General features: G+C 40.0%; 1 protein-coding gene across 1 annotated transcript in view; it reads left to right on the forward strand.

Annotated features, from left to right (window-relative positions):
- The window catches only part of RYBP (RING1 and YY1 binding protein), a gene marked incomplete at both ends in the record, with an annotated part of 80,796 nt that extends 75,995 nt beyond the window's left edge, over positions 1-4,801 (forward strand). The window contains 3 exons of the mRNA XM_084248124.1: positions 3,737-3,913; positions 4,005-4,103; positions 4,549-4,801. Coding sequence (XP_084104250.1) covers positions 3,737-3,913; positions 4,005-4,103; positions 4,549-4,801 — 529 coding nt within the window. The remainder of the gene's footprint in view (positions 1-3,736; positions 3,914-4,004; positions 4,104-4,548) is intronic.
- Positions 4,802-11,663: the final 6,862 nt, after the last annotated feature.

Below are 11,663 nucleotides of genomic sequence, written 5' to 3' on the forward strand. Positions count from 1 at the left end.
TATCATTTGGGGGGGGGGGGTGTTGCTTCTTGTGCTAGGCCCTTAATTACAATGTTATGTCCATCTGTTTCTCTGTTATTAAGAAGTCTATTTTATCAAATATAATAACTATAGCTGTTGCTGACTTTTCAAATTGCCATTAGCTTGTAGGATTTTCTTTTTGTTTTTTAAGTCTGCTTGTCTTTGTTGGTAAAATGGGTTTCCTGGAAACATCAGAAGGTTGGACTTTGTTTTGAAATCCACTCAGCTGCTGTATAACTCTTACTGAATAAAATTATTACTATTTAGATGATTATTGAGATGTGTTTATTGCTATCATGTTACTTAATTTTTGCATTGCTTTGTGGTATGTACTTTGTTCAGACATACCATGTATGTTTGGAATTAGTTCGTTGTTTTTCCCAACCTCATCATCATTCCCAAACCCTAGAAGAACTGTAGGACTTGGTGGGGAGAACTAGTTTGAAAAGTCAGCTATAACTAAACCAATAAAAATAACTCATCGGTTACTGAGTGTTCTCTGTGAGGGACAGGTGATGACTGAAGGGTTAGTTCGTAAATTTCAGACATAGAGTTGACATTTAGAATATAGTAGTACATTTGAACCAAAACAGGTGGTTTTAGCAGATGCCCCATATTTTCTTGGCAATAATCAGTTCTCAAACAGCTGTGGGTCCATTCCATTTGAAATTTTGGTTTAACCATCAGAGAGGAACATATATTTCACCATTCTTGTGAATCATGCATTTCTTAGAAGCCAATGAGAGCATTCACACCAAATAACAGTAGAATTGTACCTTTTATGCATGTGGATTTTGGCCTGTAGTAATGGATTGTGGTGCATGTGCTGAAGAATCCTGAGAATGTTTCCTGAAGTGTTAAAGAATAATTCCCAGTGGCAAAGCACACAAGTGCCTTACCTATTGTTCCCAGTATGCCACTGACAAGCAGCCTGGTGAAGGAAGAATCCATTCTACATAAGTATGTCTGGCTAGTTGAGAACTTTCTTTGAGGCAGGCCACACTCATACCATTAATGGCAGTTTGTGAGATCCAAGTAACTTCTTTCTGCTCTGCTCCTCACTAGTTCTCTTTCCTAATGCCAGTGCATGCTAGTCACCAACCAGGCACCCTTTCTTATGTCTACAGTTTCTCCTCTGATTTCTCATTTCTAAATTCTACCCACCCCCCCCTTTACCTAATATCCTTTTCCTATTTCGGAGGAAAGCATTCACATTCCTTATCTCTTTTGCCCCAAGAGTGAACACACAACCTCTGCTTTAGGGCTTTCTACCTTTTTCAGTGTACTCATCTCCCTTTCCTATAGAAATCTCAAACCCTGTGACCCCCTTTGGGCTACCCCACCCCTTACCTCAGCACCACAATTCTCAAACAGCTTTCTATTTCCCACCCCTGTATGTTGGTCTTCCGATGACTTTAGTCTTCTTTACTGCTCTAATCCCGTGTGACCTGCTCCCTAAAAGTCATACTGATCAAACACTAAAAACTTGGACCCTCTTCTCAATCCTCATCCTGCTTTGACTTCTTTAGACATGTTCATTTATTCTTTACTCATCCACTAGATAATTTTATTGAGTACCAGATACTGTGCTGAATACTGTGGTAAGAGATGATTAAGAGATGGTCTTGCTATTGAGGAGTATACAGTTGATTGGCAATTACAGTGCATCGTGGTAAGAGACATCATAGACTTTTTATTTAGGGTGTCCTGGAGAGAGTGAGATGAGGAGATTGAACTAAGGTTGGCTGGGTATCTTGGTGATCGGGTTGGGCATTCTCTGTGGCCAGGCAGCTGGTTCACCTTTGACTGTCTGGTAAGGGTGCTTTGATGGTGATGGTGTCTAAGATGGTGTCCAGGTGTTTTTTGTTGTTGAGTCACATTGCTCATTCGCTTAGTTGAAATTCTCCCTCAAGGTGTAGTTTTTAATAAAGTTTTAGTGATACTTTCACATTAACTGATGTACTTTATTTTGACACCTGAGTATTAGTTGGCTTGTGGCAGTTTGTTTAAACTGTGGTAATCTTGTAGACATGCACTATGTTTGTATCTCCACTAGTGAGTGAGTGTACAGTGTTTTATAGTAGATGTTATCCTCTTGGTGAGTATTAGTACAGTCATACTTCTTCTTTGAATCAGTAGAATGTGTTAGAATAGCGACTGTTGCCTTTGTAAAACCTGTGAAAATAGAAAGTTACCCATTAGAGGTCCCAGCTTTATTTGGATGGGGCTCAGATAAGTCTGTCCATCCCTTTTCTAGTGTTACTTCACCTCAGTGTTAGAGACAGTGAGGCCACTGGGTTTCATGGTGTGCTACCTCTTGTGATGAAGACTGTTCCTGGAGGCCCTTAGGAAAGTGAATCGGAGACTGCACCTTTGTCAGTATGCTTCCTGGCAAAGCCACGCTGCCTCTCAACCAGTGTTGACACACCGTGAGCAACCAGCGCTTTTCATGCTCAGGCCCACCTGGATAGGAAGCAAGCAATATGTCCTCTTCTGTCTTGCATCCCCTGTCTTGCATCCCTTCTCAGCCACATCCTGCTCCAAAATGTGGTGTTCAGTTACCCTGCTTAATTTGGGGGTTAGCATGTCATCTATCTAGCAACTCTTCTTTTTTGTTTGTTTTCTTTTTCAAAGTAGCAGAAATATCTAAAATGGACTTTTTTTTTTTTTTCCCCTAACTTTGGTTTTGCATTTTTTCTAATCTTCCGTTACTGACTCTGCCATTGATGAGCCAGATCAGACCCTGTCCCCCATCCTGGGATTGGAGAGGGGGCTGTAAGGTCTGAAAGTGACCATTACATTGTGCCAGCCAGTTGTTGCAATTCAATAATGATCCATTGGGGTATTTGTCTGCCACCTTGTACTTGGAGAGTTTACTATATTATAAATTTTTTATGTAGATGGGAATGTCTTTGAAAATTAATGTTTGATAAAAATAATGCATAAGCTTTCTTACTTTCCCATTTAAATCTGAATGGTCATGCATTGTGAAAAGTGTTTGGCACCACTTAGAATTTGTGAACAATAGTTCTAAGAATCAGTGTCAGTTGGAGATTGGTATGGGCATAATGGTTGATGGCACAATGAATGTATCATTTATCTAAGATTTATTTATTTATTTGTCATTTATCTAAGATTTTTTTTTTTTATAGTGACTTTCATTCTTTACCCTTGGGAGCTGTATGAACCACAGTTACCTTTTACTGCGCTATATGTCTTGTCCGTGCCAGCCACGATGTTGGAGGAGGGCAGACCAAGTCATAATTACTGAATTGATGAGTGGATGTCACAATTCTAGTTTCCACTCTTTCTTTTGAGGGATTACCAGTGACCATTTAATAAAATGAGTAACCCTCTGTGGCAGGCAGGACTGTTTGAAAGCTGTCTGTCAGTACAATCTTGACAGCTCAGAAGTAATGTTTACGTCGTGTTTTAGTCACTGAAAACCTTCACGGCACAGGGATGTGTATCTTTGTGTGAGCACATGTAGTATATACGTCATAAAAGTGAATATACAGAAAGGGGATTGGAAAGAGAAGTTCTGTGGACCTGTCCATACTACATAGACATAATAATGGAGAAGTAGCGCAGTCTAATTTCCTATGGAGTTGCCAGATCTCAGTAATAAAATATCTTAAATTATGTGACCAAAATAAAAAACTTAAAGAAATGTTCATAAAACAAATAATGATTTATCTTTTCTTGAATGTTCTAGAAAGCCTCGGATCAATTCTCAGCTGGTGGCACAACAAGTGGCACAACAGTATGCCACCCCACCACCCCCTAAAAAGGAGAAGAAGGAGAAAGTTGAAAAACAAGACAAAGAGAAACCTGAGAAAGATAAGGAAATCAGTCCTAGTGTTACCAAGAAAAACACCAACAAGAAAACAAAGTAAGTTCCTGGGTAACTGAGTATAGTATGTAATCTTTTGCACATGAATCAAAGCTGTCTTTTAAGTGCCTTTTTGTATTCTCCCCTTTAGACCAAAGTCTGATATTCTGAAAGATCCTCCTAGTGAAGCAAACAGTATACAGTCTGCAAATGCTACGACAAAGACCAGTGAAACGAATCACACCTCAAGGTATTTGAAACTAGAGTAGAATAGTAGTTTCTGCTGCAGCTCTGACTTCCTAAGTCATAAGCAGGAACCCAGTGTTTTGTGCCTGTGGGTTTGTAGTTTGACAAGGATGAAGAGCTAGATGTGAGTCTGCTGACTTTTAATATATGTGTGCTGTATGCCACACACATGTGCACATACGCACGAACACGCTTCTTTTATATCACTTACCAAACAGGAGCGAGACCACTGCTAGTAATTCCGTGGTGGTTCAAACCTTTGCTCACGGTTGGTAGCTTCTGTCATTGCTGAGGCTAATCAACAGTTTTTGTAGTAATTTTGGGCAGTTTAGATTACTGCCACAGTGTCATGAAGTTTTTGTGTGTGTGTGTTGGTGACTTTCTGCCAGAAGTTAACTTTAATCTGAAGATGATTTAATTGGTGGTTTCCCTGTTGGTGTTGCTTTCAGACCCCGGCTGAAAAATGTGGACAGAAGCACTGCACAGCAGTTGGCAGTGACTGTGGGCAACGTCACCGTCATTATCACAGACTTTAAGGAAAAGACTCGCTCCTCCTCGACCTCTTCCTCCACAGTGACCTCCAGTGCAGGGTCAGAGCAGCAGAACCAGAGCAGCTCCGGCTCGGAGAGCACAGACAAGGGCTCCTCCCGCTCCTCCACGCCAAAGGGCGACATGTCAGCAGTCAATGATGAATCTTTCTGAAATTGCACATGGAATTGTGAAAACTATGAATCAGGGTATGAAATTCAAATCCTCCACCTGCCCATGCTGCTTGCACCCCTGGGGATTCTTCTGTGGACATCGATCTCTTAGTGATGCTGCCAGGATAATTTCTGCTTGCCATGGGCATCTGGCCACCAAGGAATTTCGCACCCTGACGATTACTCTTGACACTTTTATGTATTCCATTGTTTTATATGATTTTCCTAACAATCATTTATAATTGGATGTGCTCCTGAATCTACTTTTTATAAAAAAAAAAAATCTGCTGTGCACAATTTTCCATGTACATTACAACTGGTTTTTGTTTTTGTTTTGTCGAGGGGGGAAGTTGGGAGGGGGGACTTTTATTTATTGTGTTCACAAACCATCCTTTCAGCATATCCTTTTAAGTTTAGTTCTTTCTTCCAGTTATACTATGTACTATCAGTTTTGATATAACTATATATATATATAAAAATATAAAATTATATATAAAGGGTTATTTGAAACCAATTCATGGCAACGCTGGTGCTTGATACACTGTGAAGTGAATACAACATTGAACAGTTTCAGATCTGGGACAGTCCCTTCTATGAAAGTGCTGAAAACAAATTAAAATCAGTCTTACATGAAGTATGTTCCAACCCACGTGGGAACTTGACTCTCTCATCTGTCTAAAGAGTACTGGACGATATAAAAATATATATTTTTTAAACAATGTGATCTCAAATGTAAAGACTGCTCCAGATAGCCTGCATTTGCAATGGAATAACTGACAAATCACAAGTGTTTAGTTGGGAGGGCTTTGATCATTCAAAAGTAACTAGCTCCAGAATGCCAAGTATTCATGTAAATTACGGTTACATGTAACATTGCTGTTCTTTCATAAGCACTCATGAAAGTATGGTATTCTATGACTTGAATGCCATCCATTTTCCAGACCTCTACTCATGTCTGAGATAAATCTATAAATTGTCTCTTAGTTTTAGGATTAAGCCGTCTAAACTGTATTTTTGGCCCATTCAAGAAGCAAATCCCTGTTTCCACTTTGCATGTGACATTACAGTGGTGGTTTTTGTAATTGAAGTTGGTTTGCCTCATCACATTTGTCTCCTTGTTTCACAAACCTTTACCTTATCAATTCAGCTGTGAGAATTCATTTTCTTTCTTAAAATCCACTTGTTTGTTTCACTGAACAAAGGTTATCAACCACCAGTCCAATCCCAACATGGAGCTTGTCAGTGTTTGGAGACATTTCTCAGTTCCCTGCCCTGGCAAGGAACTCAAGTGGTGAATGACTTGAGGGCCTACAGCCAGCGTTTCAGGGAAAGCTCGTACTTCCTGTGAGGGAGTCATCTTTATCTTTCTGGGATAGCTTGAGCAAACTCTCTTCAAGTTTCTTTCCATCATTTGTTAGTGAACAAATTGTTGTCTTGCAAAAGCAACACCAAAAAAAGAAAACACAAATAAAATCAGAATAACAAAGACCACTAATATGATTCCACCTCTCCTCATTTTGAAATGTTTTTGATTTGCTTTGTTTGGATTTGGGGGTCTCTTATATTCTTATATTCTTATCCGCAGAGTTCATAGACTCAGTGTCATTTCAAGCATGGGAAGTGATACTACCTTCCTCTATTTGATTATACCTTAGGGACGCACGGGAAGGCAGCCGATTTATAATGAAGTACCACATTTTGTGAGAAATCTGGTTTGCTTAAAAACAAGCAACTTCTGTCTGTGGAGGCAACGAGTAAAAAAAAAAACAAAAATTAACAGCTTGATTTGAGTAGCCAACAGGAAAGGTTCCTTTCACATTTACATTAAAACTATTCTGTAGTCACTATAATTTAAATTCTGTTCTCTTCTCAAAGGCATAGATTATAAAGCAGTGCCATTTGTTGCTGTGGTCTTAAATGCATGGACAATGTTCCCCTCTTTTAAAATAATTCTTGTATCTGGGATGCAAGCTATACTTCCTTTTTAAATACGTTTTTAAAGTGTTTATTAATGAACCAAAGGAAATTCGATGCTTCCTATAAGCATCAGAATATATAATACATAGTGATTTGACTATGAATTTTAAATCCACATTTTAGTATTAGTGGGATATTGCAAAGACATTCCTTCTAAAGTTTTAATATTCCTTTTATTAAGGGTCTCAGGGAGGGTAAATTAGTCAGCCATATTTATTTTCCAGAGATGTAAGGAATTGCTAAGTTTTTAATTAACTTTTTTAAAAAAAATTAAATGCCACCAAACTCATGTGGGTTGCACTGCTTTTTAAACCAATAAGTGTTGGTATGCACTTTGTTCAGAAACACTGTGTACTTTTCAAAATTAGTTTCATGTAAAGTGATTGGACTCCTAGACTAGTGGAAAAAGCTGATTAACCAGCTACTCATAGGCTGCTAATTAATTCATTGCCAATGTCTTGGTTTTTCAGTTTTGCCTCCGAGAAAAAATGAAAGAATAAAGCATGAGGAGGGGTGAAGGAAGAGAGGATTGTTTTAGAACAGGTGGGATGAAATTGCCATTCTGATAGCGCAGCTAATAGTGGGTTTTCACTCAGTTAACAGACGTCACCAGACCAACCCTTCAGCTGCCGTTGTGTATTCTGGTGAGGTAGTGAGGTGGTAGGTACATTAGACTTTTCATTTCTGAAATTGATGATGTCCCTCAGGCATGTATTCTGGAAATGGAATTCCTATAACTTCCTGCGTTTGCAGTTTGCCTTACAATTAGTAGGCAGCGCGTCAAAACACTAGTGTAGATTACGAAGGTGGATATTAAAAAAGGACCAGAAATACTTGGTATTCAGTGGCACAGTAAGCAGGTTATAAAAACAAAACAAAAGCACAGTGTTAATGCTTGCAAGTTTCCATTTGCTTTAATACCACATGATCTTTCACACTTGTGCGCGCGCGCACACACAGAGCTTACCTGACTTGCTCTGCTTGAGTCATGCATTTAAAAAAAAAAAAAAAGGTAAAGACATCTTGACACCCACAAAATATTTAAATCAAAACCTTTCAGTTTCAATCTGGATATTTAAAAACATTGGCAGAAGCTTCTGTGAGTTTAGTTCCACTAAAATGTTTCACCTGCCTTATCAAGACCATTCTCAGTCTACTTTTTTAAGCTACCATATCTTAAATTATTGAAAATTTATTAATTGCTGGATATATAATAACCTTTGCTTGTATGTAACCGAAAATGGTTTAAGAGCCAACATTTAGAGTATGACAATGGAGCTGAACAGTTTTTAATGCGCAAGCAGTTCTGTTCTTGTGTATGACTTGTAACCTTAATTTACTGTGTAAAGATGGTTACATTATTTCCTTAGCTTTGTTTGTTGGAGACAAATAGAGAATGCTTGTTAAGTATGTCAAAACATAATCTTGTGAATTTTTGTTAATGTATTATACGAGCTATATTTTTCATTTGCCCAGAAAGACAGCTTGTATAACGCTTTTGGAAGTTTCTGCTCTGTAACGTCTTTAGAGCTGACAGTCTGTTAGGTTTGTTTTTTTCCTTCATGCTAAAGTGTCAGTTGGTGGTTTTGTGAACTGGTCAGAAATTCACAGGTCTTAAATGTTTTGGGGAAATTTATATTGGACACTGCTCTTTGTCTAGCAAATAAAAGATGTTAATATATTCCTGTTACTGGCATGTGCACGACTATGTTATTAGAAGCCACTTTATCATTTTCCTGCTTTAAATAGAAATGTCTATTTATGAATTCTGCTTGTAGTTTTTTCACAAATAAAATAGTAAAATTTACATTGAAATCCTTATTTCTGTCTGTGTAGATTTTAGCTCTTAGGAAAATGGTCATTTACCTTTTGTACTCAGATTTGTGGAGTATCTCCTGTGTGAATTGAAGGCTTTTTTGATTTTTAAAAAGTTGCTGGAAGCTGAAGTTGATTTGGAGGTCTCCATGCTTGTGTCAAAGCTGCATCAGAAGATACTTTTCAGCAAAAGGACTGAATTTGGGGCAAAGACTTTGAGACAGGTTGTAGTGACTTAAAGAAGGACATGGAAATGATGGCTAAGTGGTTAATACAGTGTATGACTGGAAAACTTCAAAGATAGCTGCTTCTGCCCTAGGTAAATTGTCACTTGACTGTAGACAAAATGTGATGTCAAGCCTAAGAGCCTTACAAGCAGAGAGAACTTGTCACCCATGCTGAGGTTACAGCCATCACTTTGACCTTTGAAGAATAAGAGAACCACTTAAGACCTGAAGATCCACCCCCATTTACTCTTGTCATGGTTTGCCCTGGAGGTAGAGAAAAGGAAGAAGACCTTTATTTGAAAATGGATTCATCCTGGAAAGCCGCAAACTCCACGCTACTTTGTCCTTATTTTCCAATGTTGACTCCTCAAAGATCTTAGGAAGGATCTGGAAGGCTTGAAGAGCAGGAGTCAGATGTCTCCCATAGGCCATTGTGGATGTAGATAGGTGATCGGTGCCTCCTGTCCCTCAGCTTCACTTGATACCCAAGGGGCCCCTTTATGAGGGTCCTAGCTGAGGCGGCACTGGTATCACCATCTGGGGAATGATGGAAACTGCCTACCAAATGCATCAAGAGGTTGGCTTCTACAGTGAAATTGCAAGGATGGCTTCAGGAAAGTGCATTCTGTCCGGTTGTAATAGGCTTCTAATTGTCGACTAAATCCTGGCACTGACACCACATGTCTGGACTCCCTCTTGAGAAACACTATGCTTGGGTGTGACCTCATAGAGGCTCTTGAACTCATTTTGGTGGGGGGGTACAGGTAGGGGGGTTGATTTAGCTGGAATATGTCCAGGTTTGTTCTCAGCTGTTAGTCCTGTGACATGGTGAGCAGCCAGCCTCTGCCCAGTCAGAGATGAGAAGACAGGGATGTCAGCGCTCTGGTCTAGTTTGTGCTAAAGAACTGAAACCTTAAAATCCTATCAAGGAGAGGTTCAGAGCCATCTTTGTGTTCCAATCAAGAACTTTTGATCAAGGTCTTTTTTGCTAATCATCAAAAGAAGCCAGGGTCTAGTCTGGCTACCCTTGGTGTGTGCCAGGAAGATATAACATTCTCCCCAGCAGCCTGGATTCTATTAATTGCAATAGAAATGAATAACTGAATACTGCAGAGAAGACTGATTTTTCTAGAAAGGATCATACATAGGATATGTCTGAGAAGATCGGAGGGGCTCAGATTTGGGCAGACTGCAGTGAAAGCTGACATCCAAGTGTTCTGTTCAACCTGGTAAACCTGCTTTCTCTGTTTAACCAGGAGGCTGGGAATGGGTGCTCACTTTAAGGTCTCTAGTGACTAGGCATTTCTGTAGTCTCAAATCATGCACCCAGTATGCCAAAAATGGCAAATGTGAATGAGTGTGGGTAAGGGAGGGCATAGACTGAATATGGCCCATTCCTTCAGGGCTTTGGCCTTGGCAAAGAAACTGTGTCCTCTTCCCCTTGAAACACCTCACCCCCTTCCACTGCCACTGTTCTCACCTGGAGCCTGTGCCAGGCATCACTAACCAGTCACAATACTCTTTTCAGCTGAGTCCAGACTCAGACTCCCTAACATGGCTCTACAAACCTCATAACCACATGTTGGAGGTAAAAGCCACGTGCCAGTCCTGCCTGCACAAGACACTATCAAAGCAATCAGGAGCCCTACGAGACAGTTTTCAAACAACTCTTTCATTGTGGGCTTCTCCGTGGAGTCGCAAAAATTCCAAAAGGAAGGCCAGCCTGAGAGCATGGAGGAGTCAGGAAAGAACTAAAATCTTCCTAAGGCTCAGCTTCCTATTCAAAACTGGACCAGGTGCCACCAGTGTTGAGCATGGTAGCTTTAAATGCAGCTTTCAACCCAGACCCAAAGGCCTGCCTGTCACCACGGCTGTGGCATGTAGGCCAGACATGGGCCTGCTTGGGTTGTCTCACTGCGTCCGTCAACCTCGTGGACTCTCAACAGGACAGAACATCAAACGGATGTGATTCCTGGAAAGAACAGGATATCTACCTTTGGAGTCAGAATGGAGCAAGACTCCCACCTTTGCCTGATTTTGAGCCTATTGGCTTCCTCCAGTTCATTTTCCTCACCTCTGAAACAAACCCTCTCCTGCCTTGTTCTCAGCTCTCAGGAGCCCTGAGTGTCCCTGTGATGCTTGTATTTTGCCGTGATTTTAATATGGGGAGCAAAAGTTTTTCTAAACATTCATTCTGATTCTTCACTGTAGTCAACCCCCTGAATGAATGAGAAGAGTTTGTTTTGTGATTGTTAGAAATCATTTATTTATTTTCCTGGCCCATCCATAGAAGTCCGCTGAAGACCACGTGTTAAAGTCCAGTGGTAATTCTGACAGCTGCTCGGTGCGTCTGTGTCTACAGTGGTACAATGAATATGGCCTTTCTTCATTAAAAGTTGGATTTTTTTAAATGATGTTTATTGCCCTATTATTAAAAAAGTTTGGAGGTCATGGGAGAATCAGACATCTGTAGAGTGCCTGGCCTCATCACACAGCAGAAGACTTAATAAACATTAGTTGCTGGGTTACCTGCACGCACACCTGACCTGTATATATATATACACACATATGTAGTTCTTCATGCTTGAGAATGGAATTTTTTCATTCATGCATAATTGTCACAAGCTCCTAATGCAGAGAAGTTTGAGCTACAAACAACTAGATCAGCTACAAACACATGCATGGAGAGTGAATTCCAGAAGAGAATTGTGTTTTCAGCCTATTCAACCATCACAGCGCTCCCAGAATTAGGAGCGCTCTGCGTATAGGAGCAAGGCAGATATATAAATTGTATTCATTGCCTTTTCTATTTTAAAGGAATTTGTACCCGTTTGGAGACGTCTA

Source organism: Talpa europaea, assembly GCF_964194135.1.
Source record: "Talpa europaea genome assembly, chromosome: 11".
NCBI lineage: Eukaryota > Metazoa > Chordata > Mammalia > Eulipotyphla > Talpidae > Talpa > Talpa europaea.